Below are 19,466 nucleotides of genomic sequence, written 5' to 3'. Positions count from 1 at the left end.
GCAAAATCATAATGCTTGTTGATTGTTGTTCCCTTTGAAACTACTCTCAAATTCAAGTGTTCACACCTGTTAACGCTAACTTCATACATAGTTGAGTTGGGATCACATATGATCCTCTTATCTGATGCATGAGAGATGATAGTAAATCTTGCCATGAGTTCAAGCATCATGGAAACATATAATTTACGTTCAGAATAGGGACCGAATAAACTTGAGACTCAAAAACTTTTGCCTCAACATATGGGTTTAAGTTTAGTCTTGGTTAAGAACTTGATAGACATCCTTTTCTCTTACCATCTGTGTCCATCATATCAGCTAATACACATAGTTTTGGTATAATTATATGTCTACGATATATAACCTCAGTTTGTAACCAAGTTAAAGCAACTCGAGATCATCGGCGAAGGAATCCAGTATGCTCGAGACACCATAAAGCAGCTTGAGCAGCCTGTTCTGATGCACTTTTCTTAGTTGGTTTAGCTTCACCATAACACTCCAGTGTCATATTGGGGGCATCTACAACCTCCAGGATTACCTTATAGCTGAACCTGTAAACATGCACATAGTTGACGACAACAAATCCAGTACCTAGCAGTTTAGAGATGTAGGCATTACTTGATCAATTTACTTACGTTTTCAGGTGGGCTGGCCCTTCCTCACAACATACGAACTCTGGTGTCTTCCAACAGTTGGCAACACATGTTTCGCGCAAGAGAGATTTTGCAGTTTTGATGATCGACCCACCTGTTCAGTTTTAGTCATCAAATTAATAACTCAGGATATATAGATGCAGGAAGTAATATCCAATCATTTTACTTCAAAAGTTCGTCATCAAAATACCTGCGTCTTTGATGGTCTTTTGAGGAAGGCTTTCTTCTTTTTCAGATGGTGGTGCATTGGTGAGAACTCGTCTGATGATGTATGAGCTGCTTGTTTCACTAGTCTTGCTTTCAGTGACAGGATCCTCCTCAAAAGAATCTTGGATATTTAGGTTTTCAACGTCCAGCCCATCACGATCCACAACATCTATAGGCTCTTCATCGTAGCCAATCAATTTAGCTTCATTTCGGATGCTATTCTTCAGAACATCCTCCAACGGATTGGAGGTTTTTATATGCCCATGAGCCTGTGGATGAATTACCCAAAGACTTTGTTAAGAAACCCGTTACAAAACTGAACACTAGGTAGCATAAGATAGAAATACATCACATAAATAGAAGGTAGTTAAGCCGCAACTACCTTCAGGTTCGTAAGCATCAGCTGAGCAGCCTTTTTGGTACTCTCTTTTTTGTTCCGACCAGTTGCAGAAGCTGTAAGGCAAGAACTTTTCTTGGTCACTTTTAATTCAACAGAGAAAGCACCATCCTTCTTTGTCGCTGATATCTCCTGATCCCACTTGTAAGACTGGCAATATTCAAGCAGTTCTTTCACAGGACTAAGCTGCAGGTTAGACAAGTTTTTCACTGGATCTAAAAAAGATAGCATTATTCTCCAGACATGATTCAAGTCGAACCCACAGTCGAGGAAAAGAGCCCCCAAAAAGGATTCTATCAAGTCACCAAGAACCTGCATGCAAATATAATAACTACATTAGTTCTTTATATATATATATATATATATATATATCCACATTACATCAAACAAGACAAGTTCTAAAAGAAAACTTCAACGAATTATCATAGGTTCCACCAAAACACACTAATATACAGAACATAAGCAGCCAATACTGCCTTCATATGGAAGGAAGATCCAAACACACACCTTTGGGCATTTTGGACCTTCAGATGGTCCGCTGGCCAATGGTGATGCTGTCACGAAGTTGGTATAATCCTTTATAGCATCATGGAGATATGTAGAATCGCAAAATAGAAACCTCTGTAGTGAAAAACTGACAGCAACATTTGCAAGCGCCTTATTATTTACTGAGAGCGATCTTAGATCGGTCAGTTGACCAGGTTTCAGTTTCGGAAAGACTGAGAAAAAATAGGATGTCATCAAGTAGTCCAGAACAGCATCCCCAAGAAACTCCAATCTCTGCAGACCCCAAATTAGAGAATTTTGGTTACCATAGATGGATATCAAAAAGAAATGAAAAATAATAAGAAGAAAAATAACCTGGTAGCAGCCTCCTCCATGCCTGTTGTAAGATGGATGGATGAAGGCTTGTAAAAGTAGACCTTTGTGGAGAAACTTATATCCAAGCAGGCTTTCAAGGGCCGCCAAATCAAAGCAAGTAGTCAGTGGCATGTACCGCTTGCTTGCAACACAAGCATCTCTTACTTGCAATGACTCAAAATCAACATTTATGCCAATCCATTTAAGAAATTCAATGGCCCCCTTGAAGCCACTGTCAACTAAGAATGCTCCGACAAGAGCCTCAACCACATCAGCAATTGTTTTCTTGTGCAACCAGTGATGGCCTTTGCTACATCTGATTTCACCAGTACTTGATTCCAAAAGCCCAGGAACCTTATCCAAGGAATGAACCTCTTTCATTGCTACCTCGTCACACGTTACTCTGCATGGATGGCCCAATGCAAAGAACTGTGTAGGATCGAATGCTTGATCACGGATGTAAACCTGGGAAAATGCCAAGGTTAAATATAATCCAAAGCTAGACTTAACTAATTACTACATCTCAGTCTGCTTCTATCTGAGATTTGATTTCGAACAAATGTAACTGAGAATATATTCAATGTAGGCAAGGGTTCTGGTGGTAATCTATGCACCATATCAGTATGTGCGTTCTGTGCAGCAACAGCTCAAACTATATTTAAAATGTACCGGCCACCAAAGATTTCTAAGGAATGTTTTGAGGACCTGCAAATTTCTCCTGGTTGCAAGCCTAAACAGGTTGGAATTGTTCACAGCATTTGAGCGTCTCCGAGTCAACTCTCCTTCATCAAGCCTATCATGGTGTAGAAACAGGTGTCGGCTAACAGCAAACTTGAGGAATGCATCCCCAAGCACCTCAAGCCTTTCAAGAGAAAAGCGCTCCTGACATTTCTCTGTTGTGAGCGCCTCGAGTACCTATACCAATTCACTCGATCGGTAAAAGATCAAACATAACAAATTTTTAAGAAAATCAAGTAAATGGGTTATCAATTGAAATGAGATTATACTCTGTGACCAGAAACTTCAGCTATCTCAGGGATAGAGGCAGACAGCATGTGTTTCAGTTCGATAGCCACGAGTAAATTCTCCATACGGTGCATGACTGATGGTAGCAAGGATAACGAACTTCCAATGTCTTTAGATAATCCTTTTATCTTTAACTGAGAAAGCTCTGGAGGAATTTCTATGAAATATTCCTCAAGTTCATTTGGTTCTGTTTTTTGGTAATGAGAGAATGGTAAAATTAGAGTATACAAGGTGTGTTATGCGTACATGCACAAGAAATTTGTAATATGAAAAAGGCAAATAAGAAAATTACCCAAATTCTCCCGCTTTCGGTTGTGAAGCAAGTTCCGAACATAACAAAGCGGTTTCAAACGCAAGAGTGGCTGTAAAGGATGCTTGAGTTTCACGCCATACCTGGTTTTGTTAATTAAAATGGGAAAGTTCTTAAACTCAGAAAATCATGTGATCCTATAAAATTCTACAGTCCCACCCAAAGTGATAAGGATTGTTATACTGTTCTCTGGAAACTGGGAAAAGAACATTGTAACAAAATCAAGCTAGAGCGACACAAAGAAAACGCAGAACGCAGGACCTCCAGAGAAAAGATGCCATCGAACAATCACTAAATAGTAGTAGTTTAGTAGCTTACGAATTATATATGCTTTCCAGATGGGTTTCGGTGATTGATTTTCTAATAGCACTGAATCCATTTCTTCCATGGCAGATATCCGAGACAAAATAAAATTGCTTTTTGTGGGTTGCGAAAACCACACTGTTCTTCACATCATCAATACTCCAGCAGCCATTTGCAAGCTTTAAATGAGATCCCACAGGAGGATCCATATCTTCTACTAAGCCAGACGGAGCCTTGAAGATTGGGGACGACAAGCAGCTTCTAATAGTCGCCCAATCAACAAATAAAACACTTTCTGAAGCATCCAGATTAATTGGAAGAAGAAGGTAGAAGGTAGATTTGCTAGTTCTAAAAGAGTCTTGCAGCCCCAAGGGAACAAATTCCGTAATTAGCTCCCGCCGTTCAAAAATAATTTTCAGGGCAACCTCCTGGAAACGCTCCGCTAGCCTTATCTGCATAAAACATAAATCAAATTAGAAACGTCAATCTAGTTAAATTTTTATCAAATTAAAAAGCTCAATACCTCATCATTGTCGAAATTGGCGTCTCCTTTTGGAAAAATCTTCACACTTACAGATCTTTGATGAGCAAGGTGAAGATCAAAATCCATAGTCTCAGCCTCAATGGGAAGAGGTGACTTCATGAAGAGACCAAACTTCTTGTAGATCCTATCGGCGGGATGAGGCACAAACCTTATGTAGTAAGATTGAAGATTGACACAACTCTTTGATGGATCCCACTTTTGTTTAAACAAGTCAGGAACAATCATCTCATACAGTTCACCTCGTGAACAGGCTTCACCTGGCAAGAAAAAAAAGACCGTTATATAACGAGTGATCAGTATAAACAACTAAGATTTATAACTGAACCACTTACGCACCTTCAACTTTATCAAAGTCAAATTCTTCATCTGACAACTCGTCCTCAGTTTCTTCATTTGAATCCGGCAACAGAAAATTGTTAAGTACACCTAAGCTGTGCAACTTATAGACAGCCTTTAGACAAGCATTCTTTTTAGCAGCTTCAATCGAAGGTAGTAGTGAACTGACGATCTCACTTATAGGAGCATTAGCAGGTAAAGTTATGCGACAGATCGTTCCACCAAACTCGTCAACAGGTTTGAATTGAAACTCCGGCTTGGGCTGAAAAAATCTGGTGGAACAAAAGGCGGCAAATGGAAATTCAGTTATGACACGCCTGCTTACTGTGGAAAGTGAATACAAGAAGCACCAACAGAAAAATTGGAAGCCTTACTCATCATGTGGAAGCCTAGAACAATACTTATAGAGAAGGGAGATGCTACTTCCACCACTGATACAAGCTCCTGTCTCATGAACTCTGTATACCTCATCATCAAGTCTAGGACAAGTTTCCTCTGACGTTCTGGAAGTAATTTCCAGGTTCATTCGATCTTCATTTACTTTAAAATTTTCAATCAGATCCATCTCTTTCTCGCTTCCCCTGAATCACGAAAGAAGAAAAAATGTAAATGCGTAGGAGCACAAACGATCTCATAATTATGGCCTTATCAATTTCTCATTCCTACAGACCTGTCCACTAGAAACGCGTATTCAGACTTGGGCATTCGAGCACGGCCTCTGGACTGTATGAAGCTGGTAACAGTCTCCGGCAAATCAAAACGGATCACAAGACAGCATGTCTGAATATCAAGACCTTCTTCGCCAACTTTAGTGGCAACCAGTAGATTGAGCTGGAACAAAAAGAGGAAGTCTTAGAAGTTAGTTGGAAGTGGCTTGAAAATTGATCCTAGAAAATACATGTCTGTCTAAACGGGTGTTTGCCTGTATTTTGTTTCTATATTATATGTGTGAACCGTAAGGCATACAGTGTACATGGATCTCCCAATAGTAACTATAGATTCAAAGATGGCTAAAGATCACCTCTTTGGATTGGAACCGTTCAAGAATTGTCTTCATACTCTTTCTTGACATGCTCTTCACTCCAGAACTAAGTCCAACAAGGAAATCAGACTTCCAAGACTCTAGAAGTTTCAAACTATTTAGTATGCATGACAGCGTCCTCGCAGTCACAATCCGATTGACAAATATTATACACTTCATGTGTGGCTCTATCCTGAAAGAAAAATACAAATTGAAGCTTACTGCAAAATATACCGTGGTCCTTCAAAATGGCCTCATTAGCATGACAGTTGAATCAAACACGATGTAATAAAAAGCAATCAAGGTTTCACAGGACTAGTGGACAATAACAACTACCATTTCCATATAAAAATCCAATGTCTTTTGAAGGTGAAGTAAGAGCTAGAAATTGTCTATTCAGGAAAAGCCATATTCTGTCTCGGAACATAGATCTATTGATTATGGCCAATTTTTCATGTATCTATAAAGTCTAGCTTCTAGGTGCTCAAACGTATCTTACAAAAAAAAATAAACTAAAGCACATTTGTAATAGCTTTGGAATAATCAGCACAAAAGTATTCCAAGACTCTGTCACCTCTCCCAAGTACCAACCTGAATGCCGAAAGGATTTTAATCAGTTGTAATAGCTTTCTTGAGAAAAATGGTTCCTTCAACGCTGGTAAGCTGATAAGTTCAGATGCATTCTCATCTACAATCACAAAGACCGCAAACAAATAATGAGGCAATCAATGACTTCTTTATCAGGGCATTCACATGAAAATAACAAAATGAAGTGCAGAATATAGTTAAAAGTTTCACAAGTTGCAACTCCGAAAAAGCATATGCATTATTGGAAGAAAATTTTAATTTTAAAGAAAACACAAACTAGGATACCATGCCATCATACCTTTAGCAACTTTAGAAGAAAGGACTTCGGCAGCCAGAGAGAGATATGTAATACATATCTTTGACTTATTATTCTCTTCCAAAGGCTCTTGATGTACATTGCGGTCAGTGTTCAGTTGGATTCTAGCAGCCTATAATAAATGAAGAGGGAAACATTATGAGGCCACAGCATGTATATAGACACATACGAGACAAACAAGAAACAACACAGAATCATTTTGGCTAGATGTAAGGTTTACATATCGAGGTTAAATGGTCATCATACATTAAAGAAAAATGCTTGGAACCTTGCCGATAATTTTTCTCTAGGAACTTTTATAAAATTGGGAAATCGGAAATAATCCACAGTAAGGAATCTTATGCCAGTCGGTGTAACCTTAGACCTCGATCTAGTAAACAACTAATGCAAAGTTGAAGTTACTTGGCAATTGTGATTATTACTGCACCCTAAAATATATCATTTGCTGCTTCGTGAAACATTGAAGAAACCAGGTAATACAAGTGATCAACACTCAATATAAGGAGCCTCGGAAATAAAGACATCTGAAACCAAAACCAGAAAACTGTATATCAAATCTATAAATAGCTTCAGTATGAAATGTCTTACCTGTATTGCTCCCCAAAGGCCAAGATTCACCAGACTATATATGAGATTATCATGAGTTCTTTTCAGAAGCTTTTTCATATTTAAGAGGACCTGTGTTTGATGGTTATCAATCTGCTGCTTAAGTGATGTCAAACACTGTTCATATCAGGAAAAGAATATCAGTTCATGTATCCAGCTACGGTGACAAAAAAAGTTATGAGACACATTAGACAACCCGCTGTTTGATGTCCTCCAGCATGTTTTCATATATGTTGGTCGATTGAGATGCTTCAGTCCCAGCTGTCTGATAATAATATACTTTGACTATAGGAGATGAAACAAAACCATCCAGCTGGACATTGCTTTCCACTGAGTAAACCTTTAAGATCAGTACACAAAAAGGGAAATATTAAAACATTGTTCGAAAGTAAACTGAGTGTAAGACCATTATCATGATTCCAACCAAGAGAATGATATTTTTGCTTTAGATTGCATCAAAAAAAAGTTTGGCACCATAATCTTGGGACGAGAAGATCCCAGCCGAGTGTTATTTCTACTTCGGTATCACTCAAGTCAACACAGTGTGACAGGTCTTAACATATAAGCTATCACCAATCACGCCTAGCAAAAATATCTTGCATGCCAAAATTAGGGGATTTAAGAACCAGCATACCTTGGCATTGAGCAAATTTTCAAGGCTATTTATGCTTTTCGATAAATTCTCTGATTGAAAAGACCCTGAAAAGCAGGTAGTGCTGTCAAACACTCGAACATGTATAGAACGAATATGATCAAAGGTCGCAGCTAATACCAAGGTCACCATAAACCTCATGATCGAAAGAGAAAAACGAAAGGTAAGCAATGTAGGAGCTAAATCTCTTGCTTTAGGATTTCTGCGGAACATATGTTCCTTCACCGTTATAAAGGGAAATTTAAATGGTAAAGAAAAAATATAAAAAAATCTTCCTACGAGTTTCTCTGACTGGTATTGGGAATTTTTGACCATTTCATAATGCGATAATGAATGATTTGGACAGAAATGGAACTGTAATCAGGAATTCACATCACAGAAATGGGGCCTACCTTTGCCAACCACTGGAGATGCAGTCATTCCAAATATACGAGGTCCTTTTACACCTTCTGTTTTATAGAAAACCTGCATTTGCAAGCCCCTAAAAGTTGGTTATATGTTAAATGTGATCAGTCACCACATACCAAGAAGGCGGAGAAAGATACCTTCAAGATTTGTGCATAAGGATGGTTGCTTTGTTCTTGAGCATGGTGACACTCATCCAATATTAGAAGGGAAATCCACTCCATCCTGATGAAACAGTGCTGTAAGTTATGCAGAAGTATTTGTGGGGTCATAACGAGAACCTGCAGGAAACAGACAGCCCCAATAACGATGATCTCATCGATCAAAACGATAGTTACCACATAAAAAGGTTAGAGAAAAAAACAATCAACTTAATGAGACTTATAGGGTTAAAAGGATAGAAAGATCACCTCATTCTCTGAAACCTCTCTCTCCCAGTCAGAATGGGTAGTCACAGTCCGATTGCCACCACAATGTGTTGCAACTTTGAAGTTGATAGACTTTGCTATGACTAACGCTTGCTGAGAAAGAGAAAAAAAAAAGCACAAACAAGAGAGTAAGAACATAGAGCCAAAATCAACCAGATCCATAAAGCGTAATCAAGAGGGTTATGCTCTCACCTGTTCAACCAAAGCCACAGTGGGAGCAAGAAAGATACAAACACTCTTCCTAGGGCTGAGAATCAAAGGTCCAAGCTCATATATAACCATCACAGCAATGTGAGTCTTCCCACAACCAGTTCCTAAATACACGATAACGTTCTCCTCCACTGCTTTCTCGCACAGCTCCAGCTGATACCTTCATGCACAAAACCAAACCACACCAATGAATCTCAGCACAATCAACAACAAACTCGTTTTTTTTCTTCTGCAATCAAAGACGATCTCATCAGATTTCCTTTGGATAACATGTTAATTTACTAGTCCGATGACCTTACTCAGCTACAAACTTGCAATCTAAAAGATAAACGAAACTGTACGGAAACCGAAACGTGAAAGCAAGCTAACGGAAAGGTGAAATCGAGCTGCGAAAGTGGGGAAATCGAACCTCCTGGCGATTTTTCTAGGATCTTTCTCCATTTTGGCGGAGTGATCATCCGTCCAAGCGCCAGCAGCGGAGTAGGAGGAAGAGAAGGAGGAGGAGGAAGACGCGAAGGAAGAGAAGGAAGAGGAGAGGTTAGTGTCAGAAGCATCGTCGCCGATTTCGCGGTCCGGCATGGTTGAAGAAGGGAAGAAACTTGAGAGAGTGTGGCAGTGAGAATTGAGATGGCTTGGCTTACTTGCTTTTTGCTTTTTCCCAGAGCTTTGCCTCCCCAACGAAGTTATTTCTTTTTCTCTTTTTCTTTTTTCTTTTTTATTTTCTCTCTGGGTCAAGCTGAGGTCAACTGCTCTCTCACACATTATTCATGATCGTTCGCACGTCTCCTTCCAAATGATTCCTCTCTTTTTTTTTTTCTCTCTCTTTTGTCGTCGTCTCCTTTGAAATGATTCGACTACACATTGATAGGTGATTTAGTTTGTTAATAAATTCAAATTCGATTAGCTAGAGGGATTTATCCTCATTATTTAGATATGCATAATCATTGTTTAATAACGTATTTATTTTATTATTTATTAGGAATATCGTAAGATACTTTAATGAAAGTGTTTTAAAACATTTCCATACTCCGTCAAAATTGAAAAAAAAAACATCTAGTTAGCTATTTTTTTAAACACTAGTGGTTTTCCGCGCTTCGCGCGGAGTTCTATATATTTAGTTGCTCGAAGTATCTATATCCAGTTTTGCAGTGTATGGAATTTGTATTGTTTATGTATATATGATTTTTAGAGTAGAGTATATGTTTTGTGATGTGCCCTTACTTGAGGTGTAGCAGTATACAATAATATATGTCTGACCATATGTTGTTGGCTTTTGCCATGTATTTGGCCTGGTTTGTTGGCTTCTTTGTAGTTTGTGTGTCAGTGTTCAGTGGCTCATTCGTGTTCAATTTGTATGTGTATGATTTAGTGTTTCTGTTTATAATGTTGTTTGTTCTTTTTGGTCTGTATTTCAGATTGATAGGAACAGACCATGTGTTATTTCTATAGGTGTTTCTTTCTCGCTTCTGGTTACGTCGAATCTTCCGAGTCATTTTGTTATATGGTTAACATTATATTAATTTTGTTTTCAAAAAAAAAAAAAGTTTTAAGTTAAGCCTTTTAAACAACCAAAAAGTCATTTTCACATATGACTGTAAAGTATAAGTTTAATTTATGATATGCAGATGTGAAGCCATGAAACGAAAAACTCTATGGGAATTGTACATCTACTTTTTCTTTCCACTGTTGTAGGGTGGATGGTGGCATAGTCCGCATATAACCACAGCCTCGTAGCTCTAGATTCTGTGGTCCCATAGTGGTTTTAACACAAATTATTTAGAAGCAGAGATGTCTTAAGTTGTGGGGAAAGCAATATTCTGCAGGGTACCTTTGAATACTCTACTGTGACTTGGTGGACCACGGGAGCATCTCATACTTTCCCGGGAACATTTTGCAGGTCTGATGGGTGGTCTCTTTTCCAAGGTATGGGCTTCTTAGCCATATGGTAGGAGTCAAAGTGTTGCTGCAGGGAAGGTTATGAATTTTGTTCTGGGAGGATATATTTATCAACCGGTTGGAAAACAGGTTATTATGAATCTATATATGAGTAGGAATATTTTCGATTTGTTCATGTTATTATTTTGTAATGTTTTCTCTTATTATTTGCCGGGCCCTAGTTCTAATCAGTGGCGGATGTACGTTGAGTGGAATGGGGGCAGCTGCCCCCAGTAAAACAAAAATAATCAGTGTATGTTATTAAGGAAAATAGTTCTTGCCCCCGTACAAAATCATATATTTGCCCCCATTAATTTATTTTGTTTGTTCAGTCATTTTATATGATAATGCTTTTTAATTTGTAGAGTTTTGTGTCCATCAATATATAATAATCAAGTAGATTCACTTACTTTATTTACTAAGATGATTAGTATTACTTCATTATTTTTTATATTTTCGTACATCCCATATGATATTAGTACCGTATATATATATAATACTCGTCTGTACCAGCACTTTTTCTTTAAAATTTGTATGTAACGCTAAGAAAATTCTTACTCCAGGCCTTTTAAACCGCAACAATTAATTTTGCTAAAATAAATTACTAAGACTTGTAATTTTATAAACTACTCGGTAAGAATTTTTTTTAAAACAATCTAAAAATGATTCATCATAGATATCATATATATATATATATATATATATATATAAAACATGTTAGATAAATATATAATAACTAAAAAACTATTGCGGTTTATATAAAAAAAATTAAAATAGATAATGAATTTTTCATTTTATATATATTAAATTATATATTTAAATAAATTTATTTATATATTAGTTAATATATTTTGCCGGGTAAAAGATATTTATGGATCCGCCGCTGCTTCTAATCGTTGCTTGCAATCGTAAGAAGCGGTCACGGAATGAAATGATATTGTCACACATTTGTGAAATATTGGTAACAACAATGTCATTCCTTGTCCAATATGAGATTACCGTGAGTTTATTGATTCCAAGTATAAACGCAGATATCTATAAAACTTTATATAGAGACACTGCACCAGCCATGTTTCATTGTAAAGTGTAAACCCATAACAGGTTAGTAAAGCCACCAAGCCGTGAATTATAAGAAGAATCTGATGTTAAGGGAGGCAGTGTGAAAAAACTTTATTATTCATTAACATTGCACCAACTATGTTTCCTTGTAGGTAAAGTTTTAAAGGTGGCAAAAAAGAACAGCTACTGATAGAAAATAATAAATGGCTTTTTCCCTTCACGCTTGTCCTCCGTAATTGTTTCATTCTCATCCGGAGACCCAGCTAAAACATGTTCAACAGGTGGAAGAGTTGGTCCACATCACCTCCTTCAGCAACAACTAACATTATTTACCCCAGCTGTTCCCTCAATGAATTCAGTTATCAGACCATCATGTATTCAGGTTGGTTAGTCTTCACAGCTCCAGCTCCAGACATGTCGTTACCAGGATGGTTATCACCTCCCTGCAGATAAACAGAAACAAACGTGTGCAACAGACAAGTAGTGGAGTTGAATTCAATAACTGTCAATAGTTGTCCAAAGTTTGGTTGGTGGTCACTGGTGGCTATCAAAGTAGTGGATTTGAATTCAATAGTTGTGTTTACATGTTGTTACCAGGATGGTTATCACCTGTCAATTTTCAATTAACGCATACTTGTCAATTCTGAGCCACATGTTCAAAACTGCAGTTGAAACGAAGCTGTCAATTTGCAAGTATGCCATTATACTTTCTGTGGTCTGTGTTCTGTGTCACGTCATTGAAAATGGTCTTGATGCCCTTCACTTCACCAACCAAATCTGCAACCAAAGAATAGTAAAAGAGGTAGGTATCATCAGTTTCGAGAATCTAATGGACAGACCTCGTAAATCAGTGTTAGTATTAGTTGTAGGAGAAACTGGTCATACGTACATAACCTAAACATCTCGTGAGGCATTAGGTTGATGGTTGCTGCTAGCTCAACGAATTTGGTGTGTTATGTGAATCCTAAGTAAACATGGCACTACAAAAGACTGTTCGAAATGAGCAAAACCAAACGTTAGAAACCAAAATATATGTATTTGTGGAAAGGGTTAGTCGGAGGAAAATGGTGCTTACATTCTCATCAATTAGTTCCCCGCTGGCCTCCTAGAACTTGAGGAGACAAACCTCCTCGGCAATGTTAGAGCATCGGTTCTCAAATCGGCAAGGAGAGTGTTTGAATTCGCCATCAGAATCGGTTGCTAGGAAATAGTATGTTTCTGGATCTCGTTTGGGTTGTACTGTGCATCATAAGAAAATCCGATATTTATAGCAGAAGTTTCCGCCGGTGGTTACAGTGGAAAACAAAGAGGTAGATCGAATTCTTCAATTGGGAGGAGTGAATTAATCAAGGAAAAACTCGGAGTAAAGAATGGATTAAAAGATTGGTGAGGCGTTACAAAGATCAATCGGCGCTTTAAGTTTCTGTGTATTTCCGTCGGCTATGTCGCAGACGTAAGGAGAAGAAGCAGGAACAAACATAATGCCAGGTGGGCTACTAAAAGATGTTCTAGGGACTGGGCTAAAGAACTGGGTTCAATATGAATTTGTAACAAAAACCCAAATTCGAATAAGTGGTATTAGAGAAATGAGTTGTGCAGAAGTCAGAACTGCTCTAGTTTGGTGACACGTGGCGAAGAAAGCCCCACTCTCCTTGAGGACGTGGAGGAAGGAGGTTAGAGAAAACTCTAAATTATTATTATAGATATTAAGAAGACATTCGAAATAATTAAAAATCTGTAGATTTATCTAATTTTAACGTGGATTTATATTTTTCATCTAGTTATAAATAACTTCAGTCTTTCTATCTTTGTTGTATTATAGATACTTATGTTAGTGTTAAATTCTTATTGAAAATGTGAATATGAAACAAATTATTTTCTAAGTTAAATCAGTCGTAAAAGTACTAGCAGTGGCTAACTTAGATTTTTTGAGTTTTATTTGACAAAAATATCTATTAAAATATATGATAAATATCTCAAGAAATAAATCAATACAATAATAATTTAAAAAATTAAAAGAATAATACATAATTTGGATTGTGAACTAGGGTTGCTACTTCAGGTATTCGGGTCGGTTTCGAGTAAAATCTATTTGGTTTTGGGTATTTCGATTACAGAAAAAATATATTTAAATAATATTATACTTGGTAAAATCCCGATTCAGATTTGGATTGGTTCCACCCGGTTTTGAATCAATTTGGACATATACTTTTAAATTCAAAATATTATATTTTATTTCTTTATTTTTCTTTTTAAAGAAAAATAAATAAAAATTGTATATATATTAATAATATGTACTTAAGTACTAGAAAGTTAAAGTAGCCTAGTAGTATTGCACATGTTATTTTGCTTATCCATCTCATATTCAATTTTTGAGATATACAACAATTCTGTGTGTTTTTTAATATTGAGTTCGGTTTAAAACAGGTATATGATCGGTTTTCGATAAAAACTAAAATGAAGTAAACAGATAAATGACTATGACCAAAATCAAACTGAAACCAGTCCATTTCGGGTTAGATCCGGTTTGAATTTCAGTTCTGCTTAAATGTCGTATGCCTATTGTAAATTTTAGTCTGATAACTTTTAATTTGAAATATTAGTAAATAATTGCTCTAATTAATAGTAGTTAATGTTTATGGAGAAGTTTTTTCTTACAAAAGTGACTTTGACACCCAAAGCAGATGTTAATGCTGGGTTTATACAATTAAATTTCAGCAAATTAAAATCTAAATATTGAATACTAGGGGAGGTCCGCGCTACGCGCGGGATTTGATGGATTAGTTTTAAAAAAAAATTAATTTTGTGTAAATTTAATTTTGTGTAAATTTTATGTATGTTGAGTTGTGCGTGAGTGTGATTATGTTGTCTACAACAAATTTCAACTACATAACTTAAAATTAGAGGTGGGTGTTCGGGTATCCGTTCGGCTTCGGTTCGGATCTATTCGGATTTCGGATGTAAAGATTTCAACCCCATTCGGGTATTTTTAAATTTTGGTTCGGGTTCGGTTTGGATCTTCGCGGGTTCGGTTCGGGTTCGGATAACCCATTTAAATTATTTTTAAAATTTTCATATTCATTATATGCTTAAAATTTCTCAAAATATATAAAATAAAATAATATATTACATATAAATTTGTATAATATGTGTCAAAATACCTAAAATTAACATATAAATTAGTTTGATTTGAATATTTGGATAGCAAATCAATAGATATTTCAAGTATTTTGATGTTTTGAATATATTTTAGCTATTTTAGATATTTACTTTTCACTATTTATATATATTTTCAAGTATTTTAGACAACTTAAAAGTATCTTATATATTTTTGATGTTTTTAATATATATTAAATCTAAAAATAAGTATTATATTTAGGTATATAAATCTATTTCGGTTACATTTGGGTACTCGAGATACTTCGGTTCGGGTCGGATTCGGTTTCAGTTCTTTAGATACCAAAATTTTGAACCCGTTCGGATATTTTATCAATTTTGGTTCGAGTTCGGTACTACTTTTTCGGATCGGATTCGGTTCGGTTCTTCGGATCCAGGTTTTTTGCCCAGCCCTACTTAAAATTATCGAATTTTTATTGTTTTTGTTGTTTAAATCAAACTGTTAGCTTTTATAGGGTTCAGTTTTATAACACTATAAAATTCGTAAATCAATCGAATTTGATCAAAAGAGAATGAGACTGAGTTTTCTAATACAATTATATCCTTTTGTTGTGAGGATATATAAAATAGAGGAGAATAATGTTTTATTTAGAAGTTAAAACAATTGTATCCTTTTGTTGTCAAAGTTAATATAGTTGTTTTGTAGAATGTTGGTAATTGTTATTATTAAAAAAATTAGTTGTTTTTGCGTTTGTTTGATTTTTTGTGTTGATTATAGTAGTTTATATATTATGTAATTAATCGTACTAATAAGGAAAATATGGAGAAATAAGAAACAAAAAGAAAAAACAGTAAAAGCAACAAATGTATTATTTTAAATGGAAAAACTGAGTACAACTTATTGTACGTGAAAATAGAAAACATTTCGACTAAAATATTATGTCTCGGCATATAGACCATTTTATTATGTTCATTCGAATACAGTCAATTATGCATTGGTGATGATAGATATGGTTGCATTGCAATGAATTTATAACATGGCCTTTTACAATCTTGTCAATGCATGCAAAATTCATCTTCTTCTGCCGGTGAGGGTGCTCGTCTCTCAGCAAGCAGGTTTGCTGTAGATATTGATGTTGAGATCTCTCTTGGCATTCTATCTGTTGGTTATGTTTTGGAGTCAAATGAAAGAGCATAATTTGGTTCTGGGTCCATGTTTATTGGTATAGAGGTGAAGTAATTCCATATTCTATCTTGATGTATTTATGAGGTCACACATCTGGGGTTTTACCTTAGGTGGCCTCTTCTTGAAACATATAGTTACTATGATGTAGAGGTTTATTATTTATTGTTTGCGACTTTGCATTATTTGTATTTATGAAAAAGTAACATTGAGATATGGATATTATTAGATGAATATATATCAATTAAACCTATTTCTGATAACTGTTTAGTAAATTATTTGTATGTTGTTAATAAAAATAGTAGATAATTTTAACATGATATAACGTTATTTTTGTTTTTAGAATAAGCTTTTGTTTGTTCAAATATAACATAGAAGGCTTTCTAATTTACATATGATAAGCAATAACTGACCAAATATTAAATATTATTACGTCTTCTTGAAGCATGTGATCCGTTAATTTGGGGTCATGTTTTAATTCTAATTTTATTACTAATCATTATTCTATTAATTTTTAGTGTTAGTTGTATTTTCAATAAGTTACATTGTATGTAGTATTTTAATATAAGCGAGTGCTTAGATCCATGTTTTCTTTTTCTTTTTTTTTTTGAAAAAAGGCTTTGCTTAGATCCATGTTGGTAATTTATTTTTCCCTTCTTTTTATAAGTTTTAATAGTGTTAAATACTAAATAGTACTTTATTCTTGGGGGATTGTATTTATTTATGAGTTTTTTAGTAAGCATATAAAAGTTGGTAAGCCGTATAAATATTTGATGTTCGGATACAAACACATGGGCAGTGTGTATAAGATTATATAGTGACGTATACGTACATCTCATGTTATGATATACTATAGTAAAATGCTATGAAATCGACATTTCGAAGTTAGTGGTTTGAACTCTTGGTCTTTTATATTATAGTAGTCTTGAGTTACATAAAAATGAATACTCAAGTAATATTAATAGACTCATATTCCATTTCAAGCAGTCTTTGAGCTATCCAAGTATGAATAAGGATCTTAAATACAAAACAACTGGAGTACGTGATAGATTTTATACAGCTTGTGTGTAACCAAACATAAACTAACCAATATTTAAAGACCAAGTTGTCAACAAAACAGGGGAAAAAACAGATGCATAAGCATTATTGAAAGCGGAAAATACTGCATCATAACTTCAAGACTTCAAGTATCCAATCATCTCCACCTATGCCTTACGGCATTCTTCTTAACTTCTGAGGATCCTTGCACCTGACTGCTACCACCAGTCTCCACCTTAGAACGAACCGAGATGGCACCACTGTTGTTGTCTCCATTGTCATCATCGCCTCCCTATTCAGACCAAACTAACATGTTAATATCTGCATACTGTGAAGCTAACTGACTGTAATATAGTACATGGAACTTACATTGTCAACAAATTGAGAGAGCGGCATACAGTCACATTCACTAAGGATGGGGAGATCGTAAAGGTTTGATGGTTTGCAGTGAAGTTGTATGCACCGACCTTAACCTGGAATGTGTAGGCCTACCCTCCATGCCTGCAACAAATGGAGGTGCCTGAGTGTCCTCCGGGTTCACACCATTACCAGCCTGAGGAAGCAACGGTTGAAGGCAATTTCATGAGTAAAAATTCAAGACAAAGATGCATGACAGGCGGAGTAAGAACATACCAAAAGATGGCTAGTTTCATAGGCTCTCATATTATGCAGTTTTGTCATAACCCCATTAAAACAAACAACAATGGACATCTCCACCCGATATCTAGCAGGAAGTTAACATGTATCAAATCCCAAAGTTGAATATGTGCGTGGACACCAACATTAATGAATGCAAATAAGATGTGTACAAATGGTTAGACACCAACAGCATTAGTATTAGTACAATGCAGACAGGTGAAAGCTGAGACAGTGCGTTGGAGCTTTTGGTGCAGTTGGAGCAAGAAACGTAGCACAATCCCTTGTCCAGCTTGATACCAGTGACCTTCCCGGTGCAGATGAAATCAATCTCCTACATTCGTTAATCAGCAGCATCAAACTTGAACTTTAATTCATTCTCTTTTCAAATCATAATATATGGTTACTATACCTGAGAAGAAGCAGATATGACAAATTCATTGAGCTCAGCTATGCGCAGAGATTCCACTTTGGCGTAGCTCTTTAGCAATGGAGCTGCTGATGGAAGCCCAGTGTCTTGGGCAACCAGCCTGTAGAAATAAGTCTCCCCTGCGGTGGTTTCCTTGTCAAAATATATGTGTGTGCCTGAAGCAGCATTCAGAAACAGACGACCTACAAAATAAAAATGATGTAAATGTACTGAGAATAATTAAAAGGCGGACTGTGTGATGTTAAGTTCAAGTAATTACCTCCCACAATTTTGGGGTTGATACTGGCTGCAACCAGAACCCTTGGATCACCTCCCACCGATTCAAGTTGTTTGTGGAGCTTGACAGCCTGTGAGTCGAACAGACTCATTGTCACCGAAACATCACTGATAACATGTACATAAAAAAACTGATCAAAATGTAATAGTTTTTAAAGTAGACAAATTAAAATCTAAATGGATAAATATGGAAGAATTAGTAACTTATCCATTTTTATGGTTGCCATCAGACGGTTATTGTTCTGCGGAGGATCGGTGACAGTGCTCTTCACGGCAGTTATCTCACCGACGATGTCTGTGGGATGATTATTTTTAAATAAATAATCATAATAGACAAATTTACAGATAAGAAGAGCAGTACCTGGAAGCTGAGTGTTTGTGTTGGCAAGACCAAGCAGCTCGCTGTGACAACGGAACCGAAAAGATTCCACACCTATCGGAATAGCTGGTTCGAGTTATCTCATCAAAAGAGGTTGACTCACCGAAACGAATCATCATTGAGGAGTTCGACAGTTGGTAATTCAGATTACATCGGGTCACATCAAAACCGGCTTGGGGAATATAGTTAACCCGTCTTCAGATTAGGCCTGTGAGTTTCAAGCCGGTTCACCTTCACCGTCGCCGGCATCATGGTCGACTAAACATAAAATGGTCAGAAAATCTTGTTGATAAAGATTCAACACGACGGGTGATCCTATATATAATCAGGAAAATATCAAAAACAATTACTAATCAGTCCCGAAGCTCTAAACAGGAATTGATGGTAATAAGGAATCAATATGTCTGAGACATTTTAATTAAAAACCAATCTAGTTATGAACTCAAGCGGAGATACAGAAAAAACTCAAGCGGAGGAACATAACAGACCTGGGAATCAAGGAGCAACGTAGCGACTCCCATGAGTTCGCCGTCGCGTCGGACGTTCTTGACCT

General features: G+C 36.3%; 2 protein-coding genes across 2 annotated transcripts; both read right to left on the bottom strand.

The window, feature by feature from the left end:
• Positions 1 to 136: 136 nt before the first annotated feature.
• LOC103845687 (dicer-like protein 4) lies at positions 137 to 9,929 on the bottom strand. The gene is made up of 25 exons (XM_009122569.3): positions 9,270 to 9,929; positions 8,843 to 9,020; positions 8,633 to 8,743; positions 8,363 to 8,503; positions 8,210 to 8,282; positions 7,800 to 7,864; positions 7,362 to 7,505; positions 7,148 to 7,282; positions 6,542 to 6,671; positions 6,247 to 6,343; positions 5,656 to 5,848; positions 5,305 to 5,465; positions 5,009 to 5,215; positions 4,635 to 4,906; positions 4,278 to 4,555; positions 3,770 to 4,206; positions 3,434 to 3,534; positions 3,123 to 3,328; positions 2,821 to 3,030; positions 2,116 to 2,580; positions 1,762 to 2,034; positions 1,240 to 1,566; positions 841 to 1,126; positions 633 to 744; positions 137 to 548 (listed from the first exon to the last, which is right to left on the bottom strand). The coding sequence occupies exons 1-25, from the start codon at positions 9,620 to 9,622 to the stop codon at positions 395 to 397; spliced, it is 5,109 nt and encodes a 1,702-aa protein (XP_009120817.2). The 5' UTR covers positions 9,623 to 9,929; the 3' UTR covers positions 137 to 394.
• Positions 9,930 to 11,077: 1,148 nt separating this feature from the next.
• LOC103845685 lies at positions 11,078 to 18,986 on the bottom strand. Its single transcript, XM_033282742.1, has 8 exons — positions 18,896 to 18,986; positions 18,739 to 18,829; positions 18,518 to 18,642; positions 18,241 to 18,440; positions 18,002 to 18,162; positions 17,826 to 17,916; positions 17,562 to 17,745; positions 11,078 to 17,484 (listed from the first exon to the last, which is right to left on the bottom strand). Exons 2-7 carry the CDS (start codon positions 18,759 to 18,761, stop codon positions 17,602 to 17,604), a joined length of 744 nt encoding a protein of 247 aa, XP_033138633.1. The 5' UTR covers positions 18,762 to 18,829; positions 18,896 to 18,986; the 3' UTR covers positions 11,078 to 17,484; positions 17,562 to 17,601.
• Positions 18,987 to 19,466: the final 480 nt, after the last annotated feature.

Source organism: Brassica rapa, chromosome A10 (genome assembly GCF_000309985.2).
Source record: "Brassica rapa cultivar Chiifu-401-42 chromosome A10, CAAS_Brap_v3.01, whole genome shotgun sequence".
Taxonomy (NCBI): Eukaryota; Viridiplantae; Streptophyta; class Magnoliopsida; order Brassicales; family Brassicaceae; genus Brassica; species Brassica rapa.
This window is presented reverse-complemented; position numbering and strand designations above follow the sequence as displayed.